Source organism: Amborella trichopoda, chromosome 10 (genome assembly GCF_054954075.1).
Source record: "Amborella trichopoda isolate Santa Cruz 75 chromosome 10, AtrichopodaSantaCruz75HAP2 v2.0, whole genome shotgun sequence".
Taxonomy (NCBI): Eukaryota; Viridiplantae; Streptophyta; class Magnoliopsida; order Amborellales; family Amborellaceae; genus Amborella; species Amborella trichopoda.
In genome coordinates this window covers 44,402,869-44,421,101 of record NC_142345.1, presented here as the reverse complement: position 1 = coordinate 44,421,101, position 18,233 = coordinate 44,402,869, and the positions used below count along the sequence as shown (strand labels likewise).

At 33.6% G+C, this 18,233-nt stretch overlaps 1 protein-coding gene across 1 annotated transcript; it reads right to left on the bottom strand.

Annotated features, from left to right (window-relative positions):
- Positions 1 to 6,445: 6,445 nt before the first annotated feature.
- On the bottom strand, positions 6,446 to 13,843 carry GAUT4 (galacturonosyltransferase 4). The gene is made up of 9 exons (XM_006857564.4): positions 13,040 to 13,843; positions 12,831 to 12,865; positions 12,627 to 12,668; positions 12,390 to 12,474; positions 11,297 to 11,577; positions 10,068 to 10,333; positions 8,909 to 9,266; positions 7,639 to 8,214; positions 6,446 to 7,056 (listed from the first exon to the last, which is right to left on the bottom strand). Exons 1-9 carry the CDS (start codon positions 13,137 to 13,139, stop codon positions 6,781 to 6,783), a joined length of 2,019 nt encoding a protein of 672 aa, XP_006857626.1. The 5' UTR covers positions 13,140 to 13,843; the 3' UTR covers positions 6,446 to 6,780.
- Positions 13,844 to 18,233: the final 4,390 nt, after the last annotated feature.

The window sequence follows — 18,233 nt, the reverse complement described above, 5'->3', positions numbered from 1 at the left end:
CCATTTTTTTTTTTAAAGTAGATTAGGAGTTTTTTTTTTTTTTTTTAAGCATTAGTGGGGTGGTCTTAGCGGTGAAAATGGAAACCATAAGGTGGTGATTAGGGTGTGGGGTGGTACCCCCGCAACCCAAGCCCCCTAAAAAAACAACAACACTTTATAATTGTATGAAATACAAGCCATTAAAATCAAAAAGCTGATTAAGAGGGAGAAGGTTCTTGTAGAAAAACTTGCCAAAAAAGCCCATTAGTGTTCTAATCGGACTCGGCCCCTAACTCGTCAAGTAGCCACTCCAGATTAAGTCTGACAATGAAAATCAAACATTACAAAATTAACATAAATAAATATCATATTTTATGTGATTCATTATTAATGTGACTACATCCAGTGGCGAAGATAAGTAAAGGCTTCACTATCGTAGATCTAAATGTCCTAGCCAACTCTAACATGAGAAATCTCAATTACTAAAGCCAAATGCACATAACATTGTATACTAGGTTAAACCCTAAGGTGACCCCTAGAAAATATAAGGTAAAGGGTGTGATTTGTTTAAGACATAGACCCAAAACCATAAAAGTAAGGCGCGCCTTCAAATAGTGTCGAAATATGTGTTTAACTACTGAAATCTTGTTTTCATCTCTAAATATAAAATTTAAAGCTTCAAAAATAGTGTAGATCAAGAAAATCTATGAATACTTGAAAATCTTGGAAATTGACGGTCCAAAATATATTACAATATGCACTATTTCCAAGACTTAAAATCCATTTTTTTTAATGTCCGTACATCTTGACGTTGAGATGATCAATTTGAAAAATTTTGGACATTGAAAAAACCTCTTCTAGTGAATTTTTGAGTTGCGCGTTTGCCCTTATATAAACTTTTGCAAAAATATATATGTTACTTTAACCTTGATTATATATCCATATGCTGAAAATAGGGTGAGGAGTACGAGGACCCGGGATCAACGTGATATTTGTTGCATCATAAAAAAGACAGTACACACAACAATGGTAACATGAAGGCTATTTTGGGTGGAGAGGAAGATTTAAAAGAAGTTAATTAATTGCATAAAGTGAGACAGTGAAGAGATTTGGATATAAATAGTCGAGAGATAAGGACAATGGGTAAGAACTTCAAGAAAAAGACCATAACTGCTACAAATGCTAGATAGATAATCAGAGGTCTACTTCCAAAATAACCCACGAGGAAAGCTTGTACAGAGAGAGAGAGAGAGAGAGAGAGAGAGAGATTGAGTCGTTTTGAGTGTGAGTAGAACGATTAGAGTGAAGCCTATTTCAATGAGGGGTAGAGAGAGAGGAGATTAATGATTCAGACCGATCAAGATCCAATCCAAATTGTCGATCCAGCAATTTGACAAGGATCCGTGGGTGAATCATCTTGCGCACATATCCGGGTTTTCAATCAATGTCTATGAGCAAGGTTGAGCAATGGAAATGGAAAACAATGGCACAAAGGAGAAATAAATATTTAAGAAATTTATGCCATTATCTTTATCGAGTATTGTTATATAAAAATCCCTCTCAAAAGTTTGATGTACCTTCATCTATCTTTTTTTTAACATCTTATTTTTTCTAGTTCATTCCTATTTCAAACCTCGCAGCTCCGTAATTGAATCTTTTTACCCATTATCTTATTTCAGACCCTCAAAGGTCTAAAGATGTTTCAAACCACTTCAGAGGCAGAGCTTCAAAGTCAAAAAGTTGATATGTGGAACAAAAATTAACAAAATAATTGATATATCAAGTTCAGATCTTGAAGCTTCAAAATTATGTTTGGAACAAAAATCAACAAATCAATTTTCAATAAAAAGCCTCAAACAACTTAAAAGTCCAAAGTAGGGCAATATGGGGGAAAAAAAATTAGAGATAGTAATATAAAGTATTTTTTAAATAAAATAATTTAAAGGGACATTAACCTAATTCTTAAACAAGGTTGAGCATCGTATGTTTCAACATGAAATTTCATGTATCCGTTGAATTTCGGCAAACCAACGGAAATATTCCGAAAGTTTCACTTTATCAAGTGGATATTGGCTTGCATTGGGGTGTGCCCCTTTCATCTAAACACTATTCCCACGTACGCCCATTTATCCAAATAAACAAAAATCAAAATAAAAATAAGAATACAATTGAAAAAAACTGCATACGTATAAACTCAATTGTACCTATAAAAATTTTCAGATCACATGGCGGCAGCAGAGAAGGCAATCATCACAAATTTCTAGATCACATGGCGACAACAAAAACCTAAATCCAATACTCCGGTGGTGTGGTCATTTCTTGAGCTCCAGCATTTCAAGTTGAATATTGACGGAGTTTCTTTGCATAACTCAGGATTAGTTAGTGGTGGAGGTGTTATCGAGGATAGTAATGGTATTGTTGTCATTTATTTTGCCAAGCCATTTGGCACTAAATCTGTTGCCCTTGAATAAGGTATTCATCTAACTATTCATTAGAATTGATTTCCTTTCCAACTTAAAAGCAATTCATCTTTACTCGTGATTTGCATTCATGACAGTGTTCGCAAAATCGAATCGGAATGGTTAACCAAACATGGAGTCAAAAGTGGTTTAACCGGTAAATCGGCCGATTCAACCGTTCTAATCGGGCAAATCCCAGGCTGTCAAAAAATTATAGAAAAAATAAAAAAGATACAAATAAAACCTACTAAAATATGAAAAACATATAAAGAAGGATTAAAACAAAACACATTCAAATGAAGTTGAAAATTAATGAAAAAAAAAATTTAAATAATCGATTTGTGTAAGGGTATGTTTTAAAATTTTTGAAAAAAATGGAAAAATATAAAATTGAGTATTAATGACCAAAACAATTTCTAATATTTACCATAATGTAAAGAATATTAAAAAAAAAAATAGTACAAACCAAATTCCTTATTTTGGGGATTTTATATACTTTTTTAAAAAAATTATTAAATTTCGGTCGATCACCAAAACCGCCCGAAACTGAAACCAGTCACTGGCTGGTTTCGATCTAACTGGGCGTTTACCAGTTAAATCGTTCTGTTGTTCCATCATGGGTTCATGATCGTTGTTATGCCCTATAGTGGTTACATACTATTACAGCAAATTGTCGGAGCAGACTTTTACACTCGTACATGGTCAATCCCCTACATCTTTTACAGGGCCAATATGGCAGCCGATGCACTTGCTAAGAATGCCTTGTTTAGTTCTGGAGCTACTATTTGACACTCTCGACCGTTAGATTTTATTTCTTTACTTTTACTTCATGACTTAGCGTAACTGCCCTATTATAGGGTTGTAAATTAATGAGTTGTTTTCCATCTTATTGTTTATAAATGGAAAAACGGGTAGGAGCTTTTTTATAAATGTAAAGACAGGTAAAGGGCTTTCCCCCCTTGTGAGTTACCCAACAAAAAAAAAATGTACCTATAAAAATAATGATTGTATAACACCGAACCGCTTTAAGGTATAGTGTATAACACAACCGTTATAACGTATAGTCCACAGCCATGTGCCCCTCCCTTTGAGAAAGGGACTCTTTGTCTCTCTTAACCGCACGCCTAAATTTTGTGGTCCCACACGTGTGGGCCACCATGTCTACCACAGGCCAACAGACCAAAAAGCTTCATCTTTTCTCCCACTTTTTTTTTTTTGTGAGTCAATGGAAACAAATGAACAGAGAAATACAAAAATCACGCCATGAATAACGGGGAAGAAAGACTGAGTTTACCCAATAATGTAAATGTTTTGCTGAAACCTCTCTCATTGATGAATAAAAGTTTCCGAACATTTGTAAAAAAGAAAAATAAAAAAAAAGAGAGTTTAAATTTGAGCCTTTTTTACCATTGAAATTACTAATGTGATTTCGGCTTAAAATATATGTGAGTAGAAAAGGAAAAGTATATAAAGAAACTGTACTTTTAGAACAAAGGGATTATAGTTACTCTTGTCCATCAGATTTCAAATTGAGTGGTGAACATATGTCATTCATTAAACTCAAAGTTTAAAAGAAAATTTCTCAAATTTCATGACATACCTTTAGTCATTGAGTAATTATAACCTTCATGTAAGAAAAATAGCTGGTGTCATAATATACAATCCGAATAAAATATCCATTGTCATTTTAAGGGACATAGGATCATACTACATATAAGTTTATGCAAGTTTCTAAAACTTGGTGAATGAATCGTTGCAATCTAAGTTTATGCAAGCTTCTAAAACTTGTGAATGAATCGTTGCTCGAACCCAAGTCAGAGCTCAAGAAATCACCTAGGGTTGTTAACTACAGTTAATCACCCGGTTCATTGTAGATTCTTTTTATTGAAAAAGTTGATATTGTTATATGCTATGTAATTTTCAGGAAATTCAAATTAATAGTCGTTAAAATTATTGGTACTTCACATTTTGAATTTTATGCTCATGTCCTTCTATTGTTTTTTTCAGTTCTGGATCTATTTGATTATTGAACTAATAGTCTTTTACTTTCTTTCCTTAATTCCTTACCATGTGCAGTTCAAAACCAATTGCTCTTCTCCAATTCCTTACAATGTGTCATCCAAAATTATTAATTCTAAACCATTTTGATTCTTTACATTGAGCTATTCAGAACTATGAGTTTGAGAAAAATAAAAAATATACAAAAAAAATTAAACAACAGAGTGAACTTCAAAACATAGTGGTAATCTTTTTTAAGTTCTTCTAAAGTTTTAAATACCTCTAATTGTACTTAAGTTTTCCTCATCTTTTGGGCACCTAAAATTTCAAAAGTGAAAAGCTAGGGATGGCAATGGGCTGGGAGGCCCGGCCTAGCCCTAAAAATCTAGGGCCTGGGCCACAAAATTGTGGCCAAACAGCCAGGCTTGGAATAGGCCAAGACAAACCAGCTCGATTTGGCCCATTTTAGCGTGCTCCAGCCTTTTTTTTTTATAGATATCTTTTAAATTTTTTTCCTTAAAAATTGCCAGGTCCAACCCTCAGGGGAATGAGGCCGGGTTAGGCTAAAGGCCCAAGTCAGGTTGAAATGTTAACTTTGATGGAAGTTACCCGGGTAATCTGGGGGTAGCGGTATAGAAGGTGTATTGCATGATTCTTTTGGTGAAGTTATTTTTGCCTTTCCAGAGTCGGTTGGTATAATCACTGCAAATCACACAGAGCTACTTGTCGTGTTAGAAGGTTTGAAAGTTTTTATTTTGAGAAACATTAGCAATTCATGTGTGATTGAGGGTAACTCTATGAATGTTATTTAATAGTGTAATAAAGAACATCGGGTTCTTTGAGAGCGGAGGTTTTATTGGCAGCGACCTAGTGGAACCGTTGTATATCGCTTTTCTTCATTTTATATAGGGAGGTAAATTCTTTGTTTTAAGTTCTTTCAAAAAAAAATGTTTGTAGGCCTTTGGGCATGATAAAGGGTACACATGTATACAGCTGCCGTTTGCTGATAAAAATGAGAAAAGAACAGAGCAATATGAGTTTGCCGTCCACACATATTTTGCTAAGAGACAGCTGGCCTGAGCCATCGCATCACGCCATTACCATGTTAGTTCCAACGCTACAATAAATTCCCAACAATGCAATAATATCAATTTCAAAAGCAAATGTTAGTTCCAACACTATGATAATATCCCAACAATGCAATAATATCAATTTCAAAAGCAACAAAAATCCATTAGAGAAGGGTGTGGTTTCTATAAGGTTGTAACTTTAACCTTAAACAATCCAATTAAGTCGCACCTTCAAATTTTATTCAAATTTTATTTAATTAAATCGCACCTTCAAATTTTATTCAAATTTTATTTAATTAAGTCACACTTTCAAATTTATCATAATATATAATGTTGTTATAAAAAATTCTTGTGATTATCTTAAAATATATTTTTATATCTAATTAAAAATTTAAAACTCTAAAAACAATTAAAATCAAGTAAATCTATGAAAAATATGAAAAATCTTGAAAATTGACGATCTAGATAATATGTTGCAAGATGTACTATTTTTAAGACTCAAAATTTTTTTATTCATATTCAACATCTCAATGTTGAGATGATCAATTAGAAGGTTTTTAATCGTTAAAACAACTTTTCCGATAAATTTTTGAAATGCATATGTGATTCTACATTTTAAGATTGCACCATGTATAAACTTTTTCCATTAGGGAAAGCCATTATTTTTTGCTAAATATTGCCATTATTTTTTTTGAATGTTGAATCCATTAAATTCTACATCTAAAGGCTAAAAATCCTTGTCCTTAGTAACAATAAAAAATAATCTCATAGTATAAAATCCGATATAACTTCTTAATATATATATCAGACTCTAAAAAACAAAGAGGGGAGGGAGAGAGGAAGAGGGAAGAGAGCCCACCACTTAAGGGGGAGAAGAGAGAGAGAGAGAGAGAGAGAGAGAGCACAACTCTACCGTTTTTGAGTTAATCATGTCACTGCTAAGATACAATACTTTCTCCCTTTACTATTGATAAGAATAAAGAGAAACATTGTTAAAAGGCCTGAAAACCCAATTACTGCACTATGATATGTGAAAAATGTACAATGAACATCTGCAAATCTGCAGAAGAAAGAAAAAACAAAGCCTATAACGAATCTTTGAGAGACTGTAGATACACTTATAAAGAGGCATCCGCAGAAAGAATGGAGAACCGCAACTCCAAAATCTACCAAAAATTTATAAAAAATAAAAATAAAAAACAAAGGCAAACAAAAAGAGAGCTAGACCTCAAAATCACAGTTAATGATGTTAGAGAGAGAGAGAGATTCCTGCTTTATGGATTGATATTGCAGTCTTGTAAGTATGGTTGATTATAGTTGATGTATTTTTGCCAGTAACCACGAAACTTTGGCAACCCGATCTCAAGCCATGGTTTCAAGTTTCCATTGTAATGAATTGCAGCTGCTCGTTGTATGTCTCTCTGGTTCACACTGGGGTCATAGCCAAGGCCAAGAACGTGCCATCCCCGGTTCAAGGGGAAAGTCCGGTTATAAAATGTAATCAGGCCAGGCGGTAGAGTCCCCAGCTTCCACAGCTGCCTGTCATTGTTCTGCAGAGAAGAGAGAGAGAGATTCTTCAGTTTTCTCCATAGGAAGTATAAGAGAGTTTATAGAAAAAATGTACAATGAACATCTATAAAATATCAAGTCAATCGTAATGTAATAACAATTGATTTTAAGGATATGGGGATTCAATCCTAGCTCTATGAATGCAAGTTGATCGAGAAAGAAAACTAAGCAAAAGTTTCAGGACATTAGCTATGAGAAGCTAATTTACACGTGCAAACATGTCAACCCAGTTCAACATATATGCGATTCCACCACAAAAAAAGAACAAGACAGACATTTTTGCTCACGAAATTGTTGCCTTTACCGGTTTTTCAAGAGAACGAAAAGGAAAATTGGAGGCAGCCATTGACAAAACCAAAGGGTCTTGCAGCAAGAGGCCTTGTACGAGTTTTGATAAGAAAAGAAAAGAGTGAAGGACATGTGAGTAGAGTGCCTTTGATGAATTTCAAGTTCTTGGATATGTGTTTTGCTAGTAAGAGGGATAATATAAACCCAGTGAAGAGAAAACGAGATGGCAGGCTGCAGCCACTAGAAGGGAGAAAGTAAAACTCAAATTCTCTTACCAGTTTCTGCCATGAGTGGTAGATCTCTGTAATTTCCTGCTTCTTCCACTCCTTCAAATCAAAAATATTCATTCCAAAAGCCCACCCACATGCATGCGCTTCAAAATTCTTCGAAATCAAAGGGTTAGAGAAATTGAGGTATCTATCAAAACGGTGAAAACTCTCTCTGCATGTCTCTACTGCACCATTGATCTTCCCTTTCAAATCGATCTTCCACAGTTGAGTAAGATCCCTTTGCACCACAATATCATCATCCAAGAAAAGTACTTTGTGAAGCTTTGGGAAAATCTCAGGCATATAGAATCTGAGATGATTCAATATAGAAAGATATTTGGGGTTCCGATATTTGAGATTGGAATCTGGGTTTGCACGATGGGTTCTAAAGTAGTAATCGATCATAGATGTAGAACCAAGTTGCTTTAGGACTGGACTGTAACTTGAATTCAGCCAGGTAAACTCTTCAACACTCTGAACTTGAATTGTAGCTTTGCCTGGAGGGTTAGCTATGAACCACATTCTCATTGCTGCATAGTTTAGCCTGTCTGTGACTATGTGGAAGACATGATTTCTAGGATCCTGGAAAAAAAAGACCAAGATAAAGAAATTCAAATACTTGGGATACTTTCAATCAACAAATTTCAATTGGTATAGAATTTCAATTCTTCGTAACACAAATTTGAACAATTAAACTTCTTTCCTTTTTTCCATTTGTAACAATAGTTCAACTATTTCATTGGGTATGGTTTCAGAAAATTGTGTAAATAGATAAAATAAAATAGTGCAATCCAACACCAAAGTTTACAGATATTAAATTCTTCAAAAAATAGTAGCGTACTAATACTTGCATAGATCATGAACTCTTCAGAATGCAGCAATTTACAAATAATTCTGAACATATAAACACACTTTTAGATATTTATCATAATCCAACTGGAACAATGTTCTAGCATGGTTAGGACATTTTGGCAAACAGCCAAAATGCATATAATCACAAGAGTGAACAAGGACTTTTTCACAAAATTAAGATCCAAAATTCTGCACTTCAAAAGTTCATTTTAAAACAAAAAATAATAATTGAAAAGAAGGGGCTCTTTTTCCAATCATGAAACCCAGATCCAATTCAGAAATTTAGATGATAGCACCCAAAATAAACAAAAACCTGAAGCACCAAACCCTGGTTTTTAGTTAACTATCATGCTAATCAGAATGCATGAGATAAAAAAAAAAATCAGAGATTCAGAAGATACATCTTATACATGCTGATTCTTACCCTGGCATTAGAAACAGTAGAATTTACAACCACTGCTGCTGCCAATACATTGTCTGAGAACAAAGCATAGTGATAGATATTGGGATTTTCGAGTTTCTCTTGATTTGGGAACTGCTGCTGAGTTGAGTTCAATGAGTAATACTCAGTTGTAAGGCGCAAGGGAAGACAATGTAGGCCTTTGGGTAGGGTTTTTGCAGACAGCTGCATCAAGAACATGCTTTGTTTCTTGTGAACTCGAAGCTGCTCCTCAGTTGAGTGCAAGATGGCACGCAGCTTCTTTATGACAGCAGCACAGTCATCCTGGATCTGCTTGCCCTTGGCCAATGTTTCTTCCATTGCCTTCAATTTATCATAAGCACTGGAGCAAAATTTAGCGAAGTAAGAAATAAAACAAAGAAGAAAGCAAAGGAGATCGAATAGCAAAAGAAAAACAATAGAAGACACATATCACAAACAACTTTTTTCTTTTCTTGATAAGGTGTAGCAGAAAAATTGTCTTTCCCTTTTTTATCAACATCATGATTAAAGAATTTAATTTCTTAATGAAATACGCAAAATTCTAGGTTAATAACTGTATTATTATTCTTACTGAAATTTCTGATTTTAGTTTGAAAAATTCCATATCTATTTTTAATGGCCTACAAGATCATCACCATCCGATAAAAAGATAGATCAGGAGAGTAGGACATACGAGAACAGGAAACGACCTGATGGTGGTTCTCACTTCGGCACATTTGTTTCACGGGAAGGAACTCTGGACTACCGCTTTCCCACATCTGTTTCATAGGAAAGTGGTAGTCACTGTAGTGTGTGGGAAAGTGCGTTCCCCATTTTTCAACGGTTCCCTATGCGTGCTATCCAGGGAAAGCGTACCTATGAAACAAATGTTCCCTATCTTTCCATCACTTCCCATTTCATTGGATGGTGATGATCCGCATGTACTACAGTTCTTCTGTAGTTTGTTGGATTATAATATATATTCCCAATCAAACTTTCGTCCATGTCCACCCAACATCCTGGTGATGAGGGCTTACTTGTAGCTCTAGGATTTATATGGTCATTATAATGATGTTGTATGATAGAATACTAGGTAAAATACGCACAAAATTAAACCAAAAATTAATCTAAGCTAAGGATAACACTCTAAATACAAACTCACCCCCTTGGAAGTTCAGAATCCTTGGTTGCATCACCTAGTGCTCTTTGAACCTCCCTGATGCGCACTCTAAGCTCCTTGATAAAGTGAGGGTTGCTTCGAGTCGTTCCGAGGCTCAGGTAAACCTTGGCCTTGATTAGTTGATCACGAAGATGATGGACACGAGCATCTGGCATAGGCTTCTTATTATCATTCTGCCTCTCGGGGCTGGGTTGTGAAGGCCCATCAGGATCAGATTTGCCAGACTCGATCTCTGGTTTGTCCGGTTCCTGAAGGCAAAGACACTATACCAAGTGAATTTTCTAACCTTAAAAACAAATGTATTTTCTATTTAACATTAATAATATTTCTTCGGTTAATAACAATATCAGAACTTGGTATTGTGTGTGTGGCTCAGTTCGTTAAATATGTCTGATGAGTAGACTTCTTGGACATGTGATTTTAAGTTTCTTAAATCCATAACAGCCAATGTCCTCCTATGTAAATACAACCTGAAAGGTCCAGTAGCAGCTATCAGAAATAATACCATTTCAACTCTGTAATAAACATGTCTCTTCTCCGCAAACGACAGCACATTATTTGCACATTATTTGCAACCATGAAGACAAAAGAACAAACCCAAGAACTAACAAAAAAAAAGAGGCCACCAATTCCTTTTGTCATGACTCCAAATATAACAATAGAAACTACTATATTGTTTTTAATGAGTGAACTGCTAAATAATCTATTTCCCAACCTTAAAGCATTGACAAATGAAGTGACATGCCAACCGCCAACACCAGTTCAACTCAAACTAACAAAGAAAAACATGGTACCAGTTGTAAGCAAATAGAATATAGCAACAATCACTTCTATCGATTTTTCTTACTCGTAGGCACTTATTAACCCCAAAAAAAGTAGGAGGATTAAGGGAATAAATAAAGCAGGAAAGAAAGCAGGAAAGAAAGCTAAACAAAGAACCACTCTAGAACTTGTCTATGGTGAGAAACAAAAAATAGCACATCTTTCCATCAGCGATCATAATAGTCTAGCCAAAGCAATGACATGTAGGGTAGGTATCAGAAATCATACTTTTTCTGAAAACAAATGAAAACAGAAGGATCTTTCCACAAGTCGTACTTCAGCATGTTTACAATCAACCCATTACACATATATGACTTTAGAAATTTAAAATCTTAGAACTATATAATACGATGGCAAAAAGAATAAAAAAATTAAACCAAGAATGTTACCTGTTTCTCTGCATCAGTTCTGGAACTCAGCCCAATTTCCTCTTTTATAGAGGCATCTTGATGACCAAACTGTTCCTCTCTTTTCGCACCTATTTTCTGTTCATTCGACTGCAACAATACCTGTTGGCTTTCTTCAATGGTCTCAGCCTGAGAATCACCAGCAATTTCTTGCCCATTTTTCTCTTCACGGTGAACTTTATCTATTACTTGCTCAATGTGTGTTTCCACTTCCAATGGTTTAACATTTGATTGCAACACCCTAGATCTTGCCATTTTTGGTTCTGTTAATTACAAAATTAATTAAGAGTTCTGAACAGTGTCATAATAATAAACAAAACCCCAAACAAGCATAAGTACCAATCATGATTTTGAACATGGATCATGAATGTGATATTCGCGGTTGCAATAAATAATCCTAATTTTAAAAACAACATTGATATAAAAAATTTACATTTTGTTGGCAAGAGGGCAAGCATTTATGTACACCAACAAAAGGTGTTAACCATCACAATCATAGCATGACCACATCAATGAATCACAACAACAAAGGGAAAAAATTGAAGCAGATGGCCTAACCTTGTCCTTTTCCTATGGAGCACAGCTACAATAACCAGCTTCTTCGTAAACATAATTTTAACCATGATCTTTAATTTCAACCAAAATTCAATTACCCACAACATGAAACTAAAAACAGGGAGTTAACCCCAAACATCACCAGAAGTCCAGAAGAATTCATTTGTAAATTTTGGTCAAAAATTGAAAGCAGTTAACCCAAATTTCATCACATCGCACCTAAAAACAACCATACAGAAGGAAAAGTTAAAGAACAAAAGAACAAAAGAAAAAAGAAAAAGGAAAAAGGAAAAGATAAGGCGTAAATCTCAACTACTAATTCCCATAAATATTATTCTTCAACATTTTCTTATAGCTTTTGAAAACCAAATTTCAAGCATTTTTCATCCATTAGACAAACAAATTCAATCCAACATTATGATTTCAAAGAGAATTTTTGTTTCATACTAGAGTAAGAAATGAATCAGAATAACAAAATTGTAACGCAAGATTATATATAAAGAGTGTCCTCAAAGTATACCTTCTTTTACAGAGATGGCCTCTGAAGGGTCTTTATCTGACAAATAAACAACCCCACTTGGTTCCTTCAATGCATTAACAGATTCCTGTACACACATAAAGCATAGAACAAAAATCTAAAATTTTCCATTTTCTCTTGATTTATCAACTGACCAGATTTTCAAATTCAACTCTATATAACCAAAATTAAAAGACTCAAATTCTATAAAGGAAATGCAGACCGTAAAGAGTGAAATACCTGAGGAAGAACCTTTAATTTGTTAATGTCCCGCCCATAATTCTGAAAGGAGATAAATTAAAAAGGATAATTATCAACAAATGGGACAATAATAAACCCCTAAAGAAGCAAAAAGTAACTTTCCTACAATTTCCATTGCTTTTTTGTTTTTCTGTTTCTTTTTTGAAACGTCTGGTAAAGACAAGTATAACTAATCAAACTTACAATTGGGGAAAATTCCTCACTGAATCCAGCCTTTGCTGCAAAGAATATTTGGAACAAAAGAGAAACGTTTCATCAATTTACAGGAAAAAATAAATCTAAAAAAAACTCAAAACTACATGCATTTGCTGAATAAAGAAAAACACAACATTTTCTCATTAAATTCCTGTAATTTTCTTTAATTTTTTGTAATTTTTTAAACAAAGGCTTACCTATAGAACTGCTGAAGCTTCCCAATCTATCAGTGTAAAGAACTATTGGAGCCAGTACACTAAAGCAAAGCAAGAGCAAAACAGGCATTCTAAACTTCATCTTTCGCTTCGATCCTTTCTTTTCACATAAAAAAAACCTCAAAAAACCACTGCTCCTCCCTTTGTCACTTTGAAGTGCTTTGCCAAAACCTAATCCAATATCTTTCCCAGAAATCGCTTCACCGAGCTATCGATTAAGAAAGAAATCTACCCCAGATCTTTCTCCTCAACAGAGGCTTAACAAAACAGCCAATATCCAGTCATCAAAGCCAATGCCGCTCTTCACAAAACCGCTCAAACCCTAGCTAACAAATCAAATGCTGATCTTCTTTCACCAAAACGCTTTCAAGGACCTCCAAATCCAGGATTACCAAAGGATACATGCACAAGAACACAAACTCAAGCCTCTTCGTCAAAAAAAAGAACACAAACTCAAGCCTCTGCAACTTAAACCACTCAATTCAAGGGCAAACCAAAACACCACCAATCTCCACCAGAAACCACCGTTCAAACCGCTTTTTCCTCACTTCACATAAACAGCCGGTTTCAAGAATAAAAGAACGCCCTTAAGAATCATCATTCCACGAGAAGGGATAATTTGCAGGCAATATGAAGGAGAAATGCAGATATAGTCCGTACCCTGAAACCGCTTTCGCTTAATAAAACTGCCTTTCCATGCACAAAACCACTTTTCTCGAAAAGTAGCGGTAATGGCTTGTTTATCCGAGAAATGAAGAACAATCCATAAATTCCTTCCCCCTCTACAGCCTGTGAAATTGAGAACTAGGATTTTTATAAAACATAAATGACATAAAATGGCCTTCTTTGAATATGAATGACGGTAAAGCCCCTGATCTTTACATGACCGTTATGCCGTCATTGAAAATCGCGTTAAACTTCAACTTAGAAAAGTGTACCTGATGATCCCGCAGGTCAACACTATACTTATTTTTTAGGACCTAAATTCACAGACTTGAAGCAGAAACGGAGTTGTGGTTATTGAGATCGAAATTAAGTCTCTCTCAAAATTTAGGGCGGTAATGAGCCAGTAGATTCACAAAAACTTTTCCATAAAGAAAATTCATCAAAATATACAAAAAAATACATGTAACAATTCATTTCAAACATATATATAAGAAAACACTAAAATTCCACTTTTTTTAATTTAATTCCAAAAATTTCATAAAAATGTACATGATATCGAGTTGGAATAGTTAAAAATAGCGAAAATGTCAAATAGTTAGTAAGTCAGGTTTATTGTGATAAATTGCTCTTTTCATTATTCCTTAGCTCTTAAAACTCTATAGTAAACTTCATAAAATGGACTCGTAAGATTTTGAAATAGGAACTAATTTAGAGTATTACCTTGAGTTCCAAATTAATATTTAAAATATACTGATATAACAGATAATAAAGACTGAGATAAATTAAGATGACTTTTGTGTCATGGGACCTGTCAAATGCTCTTCAAAGCTTTCTTTGGTTTGGTTAGAAAAATAAAGAAATTTGGTACTTCAGTCGATTTGGGAAAAATTTTGGACTTTTAAAAAAAATTAATATCAATAAAATATATTTTAAAAATAATCAACAATTCAAAACCAACATTTCAAAAAAAAATTAACAAAAAAACAAACATTTTTTGTTTTAGCCAAAAATTCAGCCAAAAGTCAGACTAAAGCGGCCTAAAACTGATCAAAGCGGTTGCACTAATAACTAAACTTCAATTTGCTTCAGTCTAGCCCTAAAATCCAAAGATTTCGGCCTTTTCGGCCAAGAGATTTTGATAACACTGGCAAGAGACTACCCGTAAAGGGCCTTTTTATTTTATTTTTTATTTTTTATTTTTTTTTTGGCAAAACGTACGTTACATATAGTTGATAGTTCTGAATCCGCAGGACTACCAAATATTTTCTCTATTATAATTCGTCTTATTCTTTTCGCACCGAAACCATTCTATAACTGCAAGGGCATTTTGGTCACCTTCTAAACTCTAGCAACATTAAACACGGTTCACAAACGTCTTAGATTTCGGCCTATTCTCTCCCCAAAACTTCGGCAACTGATTGAGATTTCGTCAACACTGTTTATTTCGGCTAAATTTCGGCGGCCGAATTGACACGGCGTTACTATCCCATAAAAGGAGGGAAAGCTGGAATACGTACTGCTAATGTTAGGGATATTTAAGTCATTTGAGGATTTTAAGCCCTCCAGCAGCGCTAGCTCAAAGTGAGCTGGATTTCCAAGTCATCTATGAATTACACGTGTACATATCTCCTCCGTTAGATCAGATGATTTAAACCACGTAAGGCACTTGTCAGTTACTTACTGAAACGAAAAACGTGGATACGTATTTCGTCGACACAATTGAGCAAGTGTCGGCGGGGGCAACGCATTGATTTATGATGGGTGCATGTTAAATGGGGACCATTTTCTATTCTTTTTTCACTTTTTAAATTTTTATTGGTTTATTTTATTTTCAGAGTTTATCTCAAAATTTAGAAAAATAGGGGGAAAATTTATTCTAAAAAAGGAGGGCCAGTGAGACGTTATGGTGAAGGGATGTATATGAAATCATTCCTGATTGGTTGATTAGTGGTACACGTGGCCATAATTACTTTTATAATTTTTATATATTTGATTTATTTTTGTGCCAAAAATAAATTATCCTTTTAAAGATATAGTTGCCCTCAAAAAGTACTAATCATTCGATATTATTTTAATCTTGAGGAGAAAAACAATTAATAATAGAAGATATAAATGATCACCATTAAAACTGATACGAATTTTTAAAAAAATTATTATATAGGTGTGAAACTAAATTTTTTTATAGATCCGTATCAAATTTAATGATGATCCTTTAGAGTCCTACACATGGGTGTGGGAGAGCCTTACAAAGTCATTATATATATATATAGAGAAAAAGCTCAAAAAAAGTGGTTTTAATATTGAAAATCTTTTTGACAAACTTCAAATATATCTTTATCTTTAACTATAAAATTTAAAGCTTAAAAAAAAATGTAATTTGAGCATATCTATAAAACTTTAAAAATCTTGAAAATTGACGATCCAAAAATACATTACAAAATGCACTATTTTCAAAACTCAAAATCCATTTTTTTCTTATGTCTATACATCTTCATCTCGAGGTAATCAATTTAGTGATATTTGAGTATCAAAACAACATCTTCTAGTAAAAATTTTAATCTAGGCTCTAATTTTGTTATTTAAAGCTTCAATTCTATATAAATTTTTTCCTTTAAGAAAGTTTACGTATCGAACAAACACTAAGAGTTAAAAAGAAAGATATATAGAATTGTGTAGTATGACCATCTATCATATATAGAGGTCATAATCATAGTCATTTTCACTTGCATGTCGAATCAGGCATTTGGGTTTACGACCTTGACATGCTTAAGGTTTAAAATAAAATTTCCTAAGCTTATCGCACACCCTAAACCAACAAATATCACACTCAGCCACAAGAACAAACTTAAAAACTCTAAAAACAAATTTTGTTAAGCTTATCTGAGACCCTTGGTGGATGCTTAACCAGGAAAAAAAGAAACAAAAAAAGGTTTTTTGAGCTTATGATAAACCCTAAGCTATCAAATATCACCTCATAATTAGGGGTGGCAATAGGTCGGATCCGATTCTATTGCCACCTTTATATATGTGTTATAACTAAATATATATAATTATATTTATTTAAATATTATAAATTAAATATTATTTAAATAATAACACCATTTGAATCAAATATTTGAACTTGATTTTAACCTATCTGATTTAATTCTTAGATCCATACCCAAACTCAAGTCAGGTCTCGGGTTGAGTCAAGTCCAAATATGGATCCATTTCCACCCCTACTCATATGTGACACTCGGTAGTGATTTTGATTTCATGTCTTACAGGCAAACGTTATTAAATTTTGTGGGAACAAGCTTAAAATATTTGACATCTAAAATCATTATTGAAAAAAATAATGCATAGGGATACGTGCAAAATGCATAAACACGTGCGATGGATGTTAAGTTTAGTTACCCTTGGGAGGCGTAAAACGAGAAACAGAGGGGCTTCCAAGACTTTCTTTAATGTAAGTCCACTTTTCGATTCAATGAACCACCTAAATAGAAAACATAGAAATTAATTAACATTTTTTACAACAAAAATTAGAGAATCCTTGGACTCCTTTACTCAGTGCAAGATAGAAGTTTGGTGTTTTGGTGTGTCGAGCAAGTGTGAGGAATAGTTCCTTAAATGTTGTTATTTATCTTCAAATTATCAAGGAAATAAAATATGTTTCTTAAATTAATAAAATACACACACTATAAATTTTTCAGTAAAACTATAAACTCAAATGTCATAATATCAATTGTCATTGATATGTACACACAATTAAATAACTCAAATGTGGCCCCTTGAACGCTTTTGTTTGGAAGCCAAAGAAACATAGGGGATCTTAAGGTTATTGAAGCATTTTGTTTGTAAAATAAAATACCATTTATATTAGAGATCCAAGAAAACCATGATAACTAACATATTTGTGCCGGATAAAAGTTAACTTTTAGAGAACTACATTTCATGAGGTTTTAATCCTATGAATTAAATTGTTGATAAGAAATTGCATAATCATTGATTAAACAATTTTAAGAAAAAACATAAATTTGAAATAGAAAGTATAAAAACCCAATTACAATCATCATCATCATCAAACAAGAGGTTTTAATGCTATGAATTAAATTATCTATTAGAAATTGCGCGAGTCAAGCAATTAAAAAAAAAAAAAAATTGATATAAAAAGTATAGAAGCCCAACTAAAATCAGCATCAAACCTTTTTTTCAACTATTTAGGGTCGACTACATAAATCTTGGTTTATTATTCTGCTCTATTAAAAGTTAATACTCTCAATGACGCTATAAGTTCTCATATTTTTTTCTCATTGTTTCCAACCATGTCTTTTTGGGTCTAACCCTTGTTCTTTTTTAGCCTTTCACTTTAAACAACGTACACATCCTAATAAGTATAATATTGGATCTATGTTGAACATGGCAAGCCCACCTAAGTCTATTTTCTTTCATCTTATCGCTTATTGGAGTCACACGTAAGTTCTCCTGAATGTATTTATTTCGAATTATATCCTTTTTTATCTTGCCG